We start from the raw sequence: 12591 nt of genomic DNA, 5'->3' as shown, positions 1-12591 counted from the left end.
GTCCGGGTGATTTCGGAGAAAACCGGAGTGCCGGAGGGGTTACCGGAACCCCCCGGGGAAGTATTGGGCCTTAGTGGGCCTGAGGGAAGAGAGAGGGCAGCAGCCCAGGAGGTGGCGCGCCCCCTCCCAAGGGGAGTCCGAATTGGACTAGGGGAGGGGGGCGCGGCCCCTCTTTCCCTCTCCCTCTCCCCTCTTTCCTTCCCCCTTCCTCCTTCCTAGTTGGACTAGGAAAGGGGAGTCCTACTCCCACTAGGAGGAGGACTCCCCCCTCCTTGGCGCGCCCCAAGGGCCGACTGGCCTCCCCCCTTGCTCCTTTATATACGGGGGCAGGGGGACACCCCATAGACACACAAGTTGATCTACGGATCGTTCCTTAGCCGTGTGCGGTGCCCCCCTCCACCATAATCCACCTCGGTCATATCGTTGCGGAGTTTAGGCGAAGCCCTGCGCCGGTAGAACATCATCATCGTCACCACGCCGTCGTGCTGACGGAACTCATCCCCGACGCTTCGCTGGATTGGAGCCCGTGGGACGTCATCGAGCTGAACGTGTGCTGAACACGGAGGTGCCGTACGTTCGGTGCTTGGATCGGTCGATTCGTGAAGACGTACGACTACATCAACCGCGTTGTTATAACGCTTCCGCATAACGGTCTACGAGGGTACGTAGACAGCACTCTCCCCTTTCGTTGCTATGCCATCACCATGATCTTGCGTGTGCGTAGAATTTTTTTTGAAATTACTACGTTCCCCAACACTGCCGACCTCTAGTTCCGATGCCGGCAGTCCCCGTACCTACAACCGTTAACCTTCTAACTCGCCTCCGCTGGCTGCGGCTTATTCCTAGCCTCGGTGCCCTATCGCATCTCCCTCTTTGTTCCCTATCAAAATCGAACGACCCACATATGAAATTGTGGCAACTTACTTCCAACAAAAAAAACGGCGATTTATTCGACCACCACGTCAATCGATCGTAAGGTACATCAGCTATCCATCGGACGCACGCGGCATTTTATTTTTCCCTCAAAAAAATCATCACCACCAAGTAAAAGCGCCAACCAAGATTCGAATTCGGTAGGGAGCAGGGGCGGGCCCACGTTGGTCCAGCAGGTAGCCCATGACACCGGGTAAAAAATCATCTCACCTTATACATATAGAGCCCACGTCGGCTTGGACACCCCTAAATTTTCTACAGGGACGTACAGACAAAAAGGCTACAACTAGGCAACTAGGGCCCAGTCGGCCCAGCCGAGAGGTAGCGCGTGACGCCCTGGAAAAGGCCCATTACATACATTGATCGATCAATGGATCATTCATCGATACGTGTGTCTCAAAAAAAATTCGGGAGGTCCTAGTCGGCGCCTTAAGCGCCCGCGAACCTAACCAGCGCTCACAGGAGAATCTTAGTGGGCTGGCCCATAAACACGTACTGCAATACTGTAGCGCGAAAATACCACCAAAAAACAGGGCATCGTGGGGAATCGAACTCAGCCCACAACTAACCTCCAATAGACTGGCAACCACTACACCACCTAACTTTAAAAGACCGAATGCAGCGCGTACTGTTTAAGAACTCTAGCTGCGCTATTTGAATTAGAACAAGTTCACTAATTTGAGGAAAAAAGTTCACCAATTGATCGGTCTGACCAGTTAACCATTGAATGTTGAAAAAATATGTGTATCTTTTCTGAAAAATCAGGAATTAAAAAAATCGTTCACGGGTTAAAATAAAAGATAACGAATTTAAAACAAAAAACTCATAAAAATAGAAAAAGTTCATCAATCTTCAAAAATAGTTCATTGATTTTGAAAAAAGTTCAATCGACTTGAAAAAAATTATCAATTTTGGAAAAAGTTCAGTCGATTTGAAAAAAGTTCATCGATTTTGGAAAAAGTTCATTCGATTTGAGAAAAAAGTTCATCGATTTTGAGAAAAAGTTCATCAACTTTGATAAAAGTTCATCAAATTTGAAAAAAAGTTCACCCAATTTGGGAAAAGTCAACGATTTTGAAAAAAGTTCATCAAAATTGGAAAAAAGTTCATCAGATTTGAAAAAAGTTCACCAATTTTTAAAAAAGATCATAGATTTTCAAAAAAGTTCACCGAATTTTAAAAATAGTTCATCGATTTGGGAAAAAGTTCATCGAATTTCGAAAGAAATCATCAATTTAAAAGAAAAGTTGATGTATTTGCAAACAAATTGGACGAACCAGGATGAAAAAAACAGAAAACAGAAAAGGAAAAATGGAAAATGAAAAAGGAAAAAGGAAAAAAGGAAAAAAGAAAAGGGAAACAAGAAGCGGGAGAAGCTATCATAAAAGAAAGAAAATTTTCACTTTAATCAGATCTGCTGCGTTGGCGCAGTGGTTGTTCTACCAAAAATTGGTCTCGGGGTCCTGGGTTCGATTCAGGACAGGCGCAGAATTAAGATACAAAGAAGAAACCCCTAGATGGGCCGGCCCATCACAGGAGCGCTGCAGGCGCCCGTTTGCAAAAACACTACGCCAAATAGGGTTTCCCAAAAAATTCATCGATACGTGCGTGCCTTCTCCTGTCGCCTGGCCTGTTCATCTACATGCCGCTGCGCTTCGTGCCCAGTGTGTGTCCGCCTCTATTGCAATTTACAAATTCTGGTCTAATCCTTATAAATACTGTTCTAATTATTGCTTTGTTTCTCTAACCCTAGATTATTAGGGCTACTGGACAAGACTAGAAATTTTGATTTTATTGGCTGTTGGACTATTTGGCTATTGTAGTGGTCAGTGGAGAAGGCTGGAAGCACCAACATGTCAAGTAAGTTTTATTTTACAGCCGTGCAATTGCAATTCATGTCATGTATACACATGATTTATAGTTTTTTTCCTTTTGCAAAAAAATCTGAACACTTGTCTGCTCGGTGGCTTTGAGCCCAAATAAATCATTTCGTGATTTCAAGTTAGAGCATTTGACGAGTCTAGCTAAACTTTATCCAAAAGATTCTAATGATGGAGACTCAGGGACCTTAGACATCACGTTCATCTTTACATTGCTGATGTCCGAGCAGATGATCGCTCCTCTGGTTTAAGTAATATTTGTTAGCTCTCTCAAAAAAAATGGGGAGACAAGGAAACATATTGTATATCCCTTGGTTTATCGACTTTGAAGCTAGTACTAGTATTGCCTGTTGACACTGCTACAGTTGAGAGATCTTTTTCAGGTATGAGAATTGTGAAGACATATTTGCGCACTCGTCTTGGTGACGACGCCTTGATGTACAATGTTACTTGTTATGTCAAGAAAAGCGAAATGAGGAAGGTTACTAATGATTCAGTAATTGTGATCGCTTTGACGCCATGAAAGAAAGTAGGAAACCATTGTAGAAAGGTATTGATTTTAACTTACTTATTACATAATTGTAATTATTATGTATACCTGGTTGCTAAGTGGTTTCATTTCTTTTGGTTTGTAGGCAATCAACATATAGTGCTGCATTTTCTCGTCATCGGTTATACTTTATTCGCAAATTGGGCACTTTGGTTCTCCTTTACTGTTTAATTTCCTACAATCAAATAATACTTGAGGTGACATCGTTATGTGACATCGACTACTCGTTATGTGCAAAGGTGATGAAAGCAAAGTATTATCCTCATGGGCATTTGCTAGACACTGTATTCCCTCAGGTGACATCGACTACTTGGCAAGGTATTATGCATGGTCTTGAGCTGCTGAAAAAGGGGGTCATTTGGAGAGTTCGCGACGGTGCAAATATAAATATTTGGAGAGACAATCGGCTTCCTAGAGATTCGGGGCTTCAAATTTCAGCAAAAAGGAACAGAACCAGACTCAAATGTGTGTCTGAATTATTCATTAGTGGCTCAACAAGATGGGATGAGAATCTTATTCGGCATCTGTTCTTTCCACATGATGCGGACGAAATTTTGAAGTTGCGTGTTCTGACTGTCGGTGATGGAGATTTCATTGCTTGGCACTACGAAAAAAATGGTTTATTCTCAGTTAAAAGTGCGTATAAGTTGGCGCTCAAACTTAAGGACTCTATGATTGAGTTAGGGAGTTCAAGTGGTGCTGCTAATGGGGAAAGGAGGCTATGGAATATTATTTGGGAGGCTCAGGTCCCTCAGAAAATCAGAATTTTTGCATGGCGTGCTGCGACACAAAGTTTGGCGGTTCAAGTTAACAGAGTTAAACACCACCAAACTACCATTGGTCTGTGCTCGATTTGTGGCGTAGAAGATGAATCTGTATTTCATGCACTGGTAAGCTGTCCTAAGGCTCGTGCGTTACGTCTGGCGGTAAGGGAGGTATGGAATTTACCAGATGAAGTGGTTTTCAATTTTACGGGGCCGGATTGGTTACTTGTCTTATTGGATCAAGTAAGGCCGCCGGTGCGTGAGCAAATTATATTCATGTTTTGGAGGGCTTGGCATCTGAGGAATGATTTGATTTTTGGTAAGGGAAAGGAAAAAATCTCTGACTCGGTGAGGTTCATTCAGAATTACTGGACGTCCTTCTCGTCCTGTCATCCCAATGTCAAGATGGAGATTAGCATCAAAGGTAAAGAGAGGGTGGATGGCTTAAATTTTACTAATGATATGCGAAAGAATCTTGTGACTTGGCAGGCTCCCGCTACGGAGATCATTAAGATTAATGTTGATGCAAGTTATGTGGAGGCTTTAAGGGCTGCAAGTGTGGGCGTCGTGGCCAGGAACCATACTGGAGAAGTTATCATATCGTCCTGGGATTATATTGGGGTGTGCAATAGCGCGGAAGAAGCGGAACTGAGAGCGACCCTTGCGGGGCTATACATTGGTATTACTCTCCACAAGGCCATCATTTTAGAAACGGATTGTTCTTTTGTGGCTTCTTTCCTTCGAAATGATCTTCTAGACAGGTCTCCTCTGGTGGATCTAAAGATAGAAGCTTTGAGTTTAGCCAAAATGATGATAAATAGCAAGATATCCAAGATTAAAAGAACGGCTAATAGGGTGGCGCACGAGATTGCGAAGTTCAGCTTTGATAATAGGTCCGATGGTGTGCTCCTTAATAGTGTTCCGCCCTGCGTGGCTGATTTTGTAACGGATGATTGTATTAATATTTTAAGTTAATTAATATATGGGAGGGGGTTTAAAAAAAATACTTGAGGTGAACTCTTTATTTTGGACCTTTGGTAATCACATTCACGGTCGTATCATATTCTAGGTATAATGAATTGCTAAGTGTGTTACTTTATACTTCCTCCGTCCGAAAATAATTGTCATCAAAATGAATAAAGAGAGATATATCAAGAACCGAAATATGTCTAGATACATTCTCTTTTATCCATTTTAATGACAAGTATTTTCGGACAGAGGAAGTATATATTATGACTTATATCCACACATGTATGTGATAGACATGGGACCCCGGGTCATTTTTGTCCTGGGTCCGCCCAGGCTGCCGTCAGCATCGCCGGTCGTCGTCGAGGCACCAACATCGGTAGTCGGGCTTGGACATTGCGAGGAGCTCCTCCGGCGACATGCGCTCCAGCTCTCGCTGCCTCCACGCCGGGAAGGCCTTGACCGTGGGGTCATCATCGTTGTCCTTGGACCGGCCGTGCTGGTCCCTCATGGCGCGCATCCTCTTATAGAGGCGCATGGCGGCCACGCAGTCGTCGTAGGGGTGATGGTGGCCGCCGGTCTGTATCTCATAGCCCAGGCAGGTCCGCGTGAGATACCGGAGCGAGTTGCTCATGAGCCTGGCGCTGGTCTTCATCAGCGGCGGGTACGCGGCCGTGTCCCGCTTCAGGTGCGCCGGGTAGTCCATGCCCAGCGCGTCGAGGTCGTGCTCTAGTCCGTGGCCGACGAGGAGCCGGGCGGCGCCGCAGGAGGAGTAGGACTGCTCGCCGTTGAGGAGGATGTCCTGCACCCGCCGCATCGCCTGCTTCACCGTGGGCGCGTCGCGAAGGTGCTCGGGGCGGATGCCCGTGGTCTCGTACCGGTAGTGCGTCACCGGGATGAGCGGCTTCACGAAGCTCTCGTACAGGATGGCCTCGTGCTCGTCGACGACGCAGACGCGCGCGCACACGTCGAGCGTGCCGTCGCTCTCGCCGCCCACCATCTTGCACCCCAGCGCCACCGCGCCCTCGCCGCCCCGAACGCCCATCCTCGACATGCTCCGGGTGAGGCTCTGCACCGAGGAAGGATGGGGGGCGCCGGAGAGCTTGCAGGCTGGGCGGTGGGCGCGGAGGGCGGCGGAGGTGGGGAAGACGGCGAGGCAGAGCGGGCTTGGAAGGCGGTGGCGCAGGCGGGCTTGGCGGGCAGGGAGGCTCCGAAGCCGAGGTGGTCGCGGAAGGCGTCGATGGAGCGGCAGTGCTTGCCGCAGACGCCGCAGCGGGGCTCGTGGTGGGAGTGGTGCGACGACCGCATGTGCTCTCACCAGGTGCTCCATCCGGTCGAACTCACGGTAGCACGCCGCGCACCTGTGACGGCTGCACGTGGGCAAACACCCAAGAATCCCTCGTCAGCAAGAAGCAAGCGTATATCTGTTGTACGTGTGATCGTGTACTGAAAACGTATATTTGTTGTACATGTGTTGTGAAAACGTATAGACACCGTACGTACAAGAGAAAACAAAACAGTGCAAATGTGCAATCTCAAGGACGCCAGGTTCTACGCAAAAAAAAAAAAGAAAAAAAAAGGGACGCCAGGTTCAATCTCATCGTGTCATGTAGAAACGCACAAAATGTGCTGAAAGTGGTGGCGTGATCTGACAAAGTTTGCATGCACTGAAAACTGGCCAAGCATGGCAGAGGATAGTATGGAGCAGTGGCCAAGGGACTGCACTTGTGAGCATCTGAAGAGCTGTCCATGGCCGACAGTGAGTCACCTAAGCTAGTAAGCAAGTGCAGAGACGCAGCAAACGGTAGTCGTTCTGCTTGGTTGATTGGATTGTAAGAAACCGACGGCTATTTAAGTAGCTGCAAAACGAGTGGCATTCGATTCCTGACAGCGGCGCCGATGAAGAGCTGCTTCTTTGCAGCATCAACCATATTCTGATGTAAAGTTGGCAGTAGGAGCATATTCTGATGCAAGGTTCCGGAGATGCGACCGGCAGTGTACTTCGTCAGTGATCGAGCTCGATTGCATGTTGTTGAGAGCAGGGAGAACTAACACAGACACAGATTGTCCTCAAGAAAAAGAAAGGCCAGTGCTTCAAATCAGGCGGATGATTTTGCGTCAGCCCTCCGATCTGGCGCTAGTGGCCTTTCGATCTTAGCAACACAGCCCGACATCTTCTCTCCTCTCATCCCATCCACCACACGCATTCAGTTCGATGCATGCATCTGCTCTGAAGACGACGATGTTGCAGAGCAACACAACACCCCGCCGCGGTACCTGCGCCTGCGACATTGCAGCACCGGAGCCGCCCGTGAGCGCTGCATCGCAGCTCCCAGAGCCACCGGCGAGTCAGCACCATGAGCCACCGAAGGCCTGCTCCATGGCAAGACCGAGGGCAACGCCACCAGCAAAGCTTCATTGCAGCTCTGGGGAAGCTTCATTGCAGCCCCGCCGGAATCCGTTCCATCCTCATCGCCGCTTCAATGACCGCGGCGGCGCTACAATGCAGCCTCGGGCAACGCTCCAATGCAGTCCCGACGGCGCGACAGAAAGCTCCAACGCAACATCTCATGTGTGCGGTGTTGCAGCACCGGCGGTGAGCGCGCCCGCCTCCTCCCTTCGTGCTGCCTTGCAACACCGGCGGCAAGTAGCCCAGCCTCCTCCTGCATGCTGCGTTGCAGCACCGGTGGCAAGCGACGCCCGCCTCCGATTTTCGTGCTTCATTGCAACACCGGTGCGCAACGGTACACTGGTGGCCGACTCCAGGAAGTGTCGACGCGGGTGCTGCAGGTCGCCGACTCCAGGAGTGCGGCAAGTCGCGGCCGAGGGCTGCACCGACGAGGGCTAACGGCGGAGAGGTCGGGCGGCTGGCTCCGACGAGGTAATGGGGAAGTGGTGGACGGCATGTGCGACGAGACAGAGGTAGGAGCGAGGGGATAGAGAAAAGGGGATCTCAGTCAGTTGGGAAAAGGAAACGAGCGCGTTGACGCAAGACATAAGGGAAGGGACTGCACGGGAGCGTGGCGTCCAGGCGACACGGCTGAATTCTGGAGAAATCAGCCGTATGTTTTAGAACGTTTTCCAAAAGAAAAGGGGATGATGCGATACCCTGGTCAAAATATCCGGTTTGAAAAGGCAACAACAACCCGATGGATAGAAATATGAGATTGGATCGGATTCCGGCCGGAGATCGACCGACGTGCACACGCCCGGCAGGTAGGTAGCCGCTGCGGCGTCCGGCGGACGACGATCCTCGTCGTCTTACATTGGCTCCGTCTTTTGGCGGTGGCGGAGAGCCGTACGGAGTGCCGGGTGATGGGATGTGCGTGGATATCCTGGGAACATATACCCTCTCCGGATGAGCTTTGCGACGGGAGATGTCTTCATCTCATTCTCCTGGTCCTGGTTCTGGGCATCTGTTTTGCTGCCTCTGTGACTGAAAATACATGTGGAAATAGATTCCCAAAATCCTGATTTTCCAACACACTTCATGAGAAACCATGCATTTACCATCTTGTGAGTAAACTGAACCGAAACTTTCTGTTTGGAGAGAAAAATGAACTCATACTTAACTGAACAAAAATAACATAGCCAGACGGAATGATGAGCTACGTCTCTCACCAAGCATACATGCATAGATAAATCCGCATCTACTAGTACTGCAGAACATGCAGCGTGAAAGTCAGTGCTGCATTGTAGTAAACCCCAAAGATAAAACTGATGAAGAAAGTTACGCATCATACACGCGAACAAAAAAGAAATCAAATGTTTCTGTTTCAAGCCGACAGCATGTCCAGCGAGACTTCACTTTGTCCTTCCAATTCATTATATTTTAACCAGGTCTCAGTCCTCAGAGAGCTAAGAAACAAAACAGTCCCACCAGCACAGTGAGAAAGAAAAACTTGCTCTAGTCCTAGCACATGAGTTTTCCACAAATCAAAATGTTTAATGACTTGATTCTCAAACAACACTCAATATGACCAACTGAATCCAAAGGATAGACAAGCAGAAGCATTAAGAGTTAAAAAGCAAAAGAACTAGAAGAAATAGTTCGGTATAGGCTTCCTAAAGAGCTTACACACACAAAAATGTCAAACAACAACAGTTGTTGGAGCAACCTGAAGCTCAGGGGTTCATATAGGCTTGTCCTAAGGCTTTCCTTCAGAGCTTGTCCTAGAAGAAATAGTTCAGTACAAAGTTTGAACTATAAACAGTGATACCAAAGTCAGCTGGAATCAGTACACTGCGCTAGTACCAAAATTGAGTCGTTTACATCAGTTTTAGCCAATGCTCTACTTGTGAAGCCTTTCAAACCATTCGCCATCATAACCTGCTTGTCTCATCTGAATCCTTGTGCAAAACTTGTAATTGTAATTGAGAAGCAACAGTTCACCGCCCACCAAAGATTGCAACATAATCTTGCCATCGCCTCTTCGGAAGACCAAGCCAGAATTTTCAAATTTGGCGTATTTGGCCTCAAATTGCTCCCAGCTATTCTTAGCATCAGACAGGGTACGAGCAAAAGGACTGAGCTCCTTCAGGTCGTCCGAAAGGGCATCAAGAAAAGGGATCTCAACATAATACTGATAGAGGTGAAGCGAACAATCAGATAGCTTGGAATAATCATGCAGTAGTTCGAGAAGAACAGCTTGTGGATTTTGCCAATTGGCATTGAGAGCATTGTCTCTAGCCCACTGCTGTGCAATACGGAACCGGGGTCCTTCACCAAACAGCAGAAAGAATAACTGGCAGTGCAGTTTACCCTGATCTGTAGACTGCTGGTGAGGATTTTCCAGAAATGTGGAAAAGAAGTCCACTGCAGCCGAGACAGCTCCAGCTCCAAATAAGACCAAGCCACTGGTACAAAACAAAGTTTCGTTTCGCTAATCACTAACACAGGAAAAGACCAAAAGATAGGTCAAATAAAATACATGATGACAACAATAACTGTAGCAAATTAAAGAATGAATGACAAACATACACATTACTGTAGCTCAAGGGATAGCTGATTGGTATGCATTGTCCGAAGTAGGGAGGTAATGTCACTCTCTTGAATACAAACCAAGGGGCAGCATTTCTCTGATTTTCAATCCGATATACTCTAAGCCCAACAAGATAATTGTTTGATTCTTGAACAAGAAACTCCACAACATATCCATTGTCAAGGCGTATGACAATGGTGTGGTAAGTCTCTTCCCCCTGTTAAAGTAAACAGTATATAACGTCAATAACAACACATCACAGTTGCTACATAAGAGAATAGACATAGCATATGAGTACGATTTGAGAAAACATACGATGTAACTAGGGGCCGTGACTGGGATCTGAACAGGTCTGCCATCATATAAAACTCCAGGAACTGACATAAAAGAGATTGCTTCATAGCGTTCCCGAGTAACTCTATAGAATTCCATAAATTGATCTGGAGTTGGTCTTAAGGGAAATTCTATTCTGAAAAGGTCATTCAGGTGCCTCTGGATGTTGACGGGCCTGCGAAAAATGTCTTCAGTTTGAGAAATGACAGTTTTCTCACAATTGCGACACTTTTCTGCATCCCGCAGTCTTCGGCGGTAACTAGCATCAGCCATTATCAACCTGCAATAAGAGAACATAATTTAGGAACATCTAATGCTGCATTGCAAGTAATCAATACTAAAACATTAAAAAACTGCACCATCCCGGTAAATCTAAAATCATAACAACGCACACAAAAGGCAATAATGCAAGACAATAAAATAGATGGATAGTAAAGCGCTTCATTCACAGATATCAACTGCCACGCAAAACTTGCAGGTACCAAAACTTATTGCCCTGTTTCATAGTTTCCACATTTATGATGGATATACAGGACGGTAAAGATCACAAATACTCCTACATGCCAACAGACTAGCATCTATATATATATATATATATATATATATATATATATATATATATATATATATATATATATATGATATGACATGGACATAAACTTGCTGTTACAAACTTGGCATAAACAGGATGTACTAGAGCATGCAACTTTCCATATACGATCCGAGATGAACTATCTGAAGAGCAAATCTTAAGCTATGAGGCAACAATCTGCATGAATTGGCACACACATTGCATGTTTAAACGTAGCAGCGAACTGAATCAAAACATCACAGCCCCATACAAGTTGCAAAAGCCCTGAACTTCAAATCACAAAAATATCCTTGCACGTCCACCTCAGTTAGCTAGCGGGTACTAAATAGCAACAGCACCAGGCACTGCACACGTGGAAACAAGCATAGCAGGACCGAACTGATGAATCCGATTGGATTTTAGGTAGGAGCGAACTGACGTGTCCGATTGGAGTTCAGGTCGGGAAAACACAAGGGTTTAGGGGTTATAGAAGAGAGAACTGACCTCTCAGATTGTTACCTCAGGCCACCCTCGCCAGTCAGCTCTGGCTTCCCGCAGTTGTGTCTCGCAGCCGCAGGCGCCAGTGGCCACCGGCCCTCCGCCCTGAGTTTAGGTCGCCAGATTGGAGTTAGGGACGAACTGACTCCGATTGGAGATTACGTCGGAGACGCATTGGGGTTTAGGGGTTTAGGAGAAAATAACTGACCTGACCACTGAGATTGCGCCGCCACCGCCAGTGCGTTCCGCTTCCCCGCAGCCGTGTCTCCCAGCCGCCGCCGCCAGTTGGCTCCGGCCCTCCGCCCCCCGCCCTTCCGCCAGCCCACCCGACCGGAGCCACAAGGAGCCGCAGTAAGGAGGGGAACGAAACGGAGACTCATAAACGGCTCGGGGGGTCCGGTGGGTTCCGGTAGCGGGCCTTGGGCCGCGCATTGCTGCATCTCTTCGTGCATATTGGTATGGAGAGCGCGCGTAACGGGCCAGGCCCAAGAAGCAGCCAATCCGCAGATTGAATCGGAGCTTTTTCGATCCGGGGCAGTTCCGCTTGTCGGATCCGGGCGCAAGGACGAGCCCCAAGAACCCAATAACTCGATCCGTATGGAACTGACCAGCCAAACTTTACGGATTCGGGCGCAAGGACAAGGCCCGGGAACTCGATCCATGTGGAGCCGCTCTGCCCTTTTGTGACAGATCCTCTCCGAGCCCGGAAGATTGCATCTGCTTCGTACCATCAGCGGCGGATCTGGTCCTTGGTGGAAGCGTCCTCCGATGAAAAATCAGTCTTAAAGTGAGATACAACCTGTTTGTAGGTTGCAAACCAGTTAGACGACGTCATAAAGAAAATTGCAAAAGTAGCATGAAAACAATTACCTTGAACAGATGACCTCACTGATTAAGGGAGAAAGGACACCCTGCTAGTCATCGAGTAGGCGGCATGGCGGATCTATAAACATCTTGAAGGCGGCGCGACACCGTCAAAAATTTATCGGCGTTGCGCCCCCAGCTGTACCAGAGTACTCCGCCGGTACCCTGGTACGCAGAAAATCATCTACCGCCGTCGGCAAAAACCGGAGCAGCGGCGGCGGTGGATCCGCCCCGACCTGGCGGCGGCGAG

General features: G+C 47.8%; 2 protein-coding genes across 2 annotated transcripts; both read right to left on the bottom strand.

The window, feature by feature from the left end:
* Window positions 1–5436: 5436 nt before the first annotated feature.
* LOC119326407 (RNA exonuclease 4-like) lies at window positions 5437–6431 on the bottom strand. Its single transcript, XM_037600061.1, has one exon. It carries the CDS (start codon window positions 6421–6423, stop codon window positions 5437–5439), a length of 987 nt encoding a protein of 328 aa, XP_037455958.1. The 5' UTR covers window positions 6424–6431.
* Window positions 6432–8987: 2556 nt separating this feature from the next.
* On the bottom strand, window positions 8988–12585 carry LOC119323280. The gene is made up of 6 exons (XM_037596883.1): window positions 12348–12585; window positions 11686–12276; window positions 11484–11582; window positions 10391–10688; window positions 10075–10292; window positions 8988–9950 (listed from the first exon to the last, which is right to left on the bottom strand). Exons 4-6 carry the CDS (start codon window positions 10679–10681, stop codon window positions 9386–9388), a joined length of 1074 nt encoding a protein of 357 aa, XP_037452780.1. The 5' UTR covers window positions 10682–10688; window positions 11484–11582; window positions 11686–12276; window positions 12348–12585; the 3' UTR covers window positions 8988–9385.
* Between the last annotated feature and the right edge of the window lie 6 nt (window positions 12586–12591).

The sequence above is a fragment of the Triticum dicoccoides genome, chromosome 6B, assembly GCF_002162155.2.
Source record: "Triticum dicoccoides isolate Atlit2015 ecotype Zavitan chromosome 6B, WEW_v2.0, whole genome shotgun sequence".
Classification (NCBI taxonomy): domain Eukaryota; kingdom Viridiplantae; phylum Streptophyta; class Magnoliopsida; order Poales; family Poaceae; genus Triticum; species Triticum dicoccoides.
The sequence above is the reverse complement of the archived record's forward strand: the minus strand, read 5'-3'. Positions and strand labels throughout refer to the sequence as shown.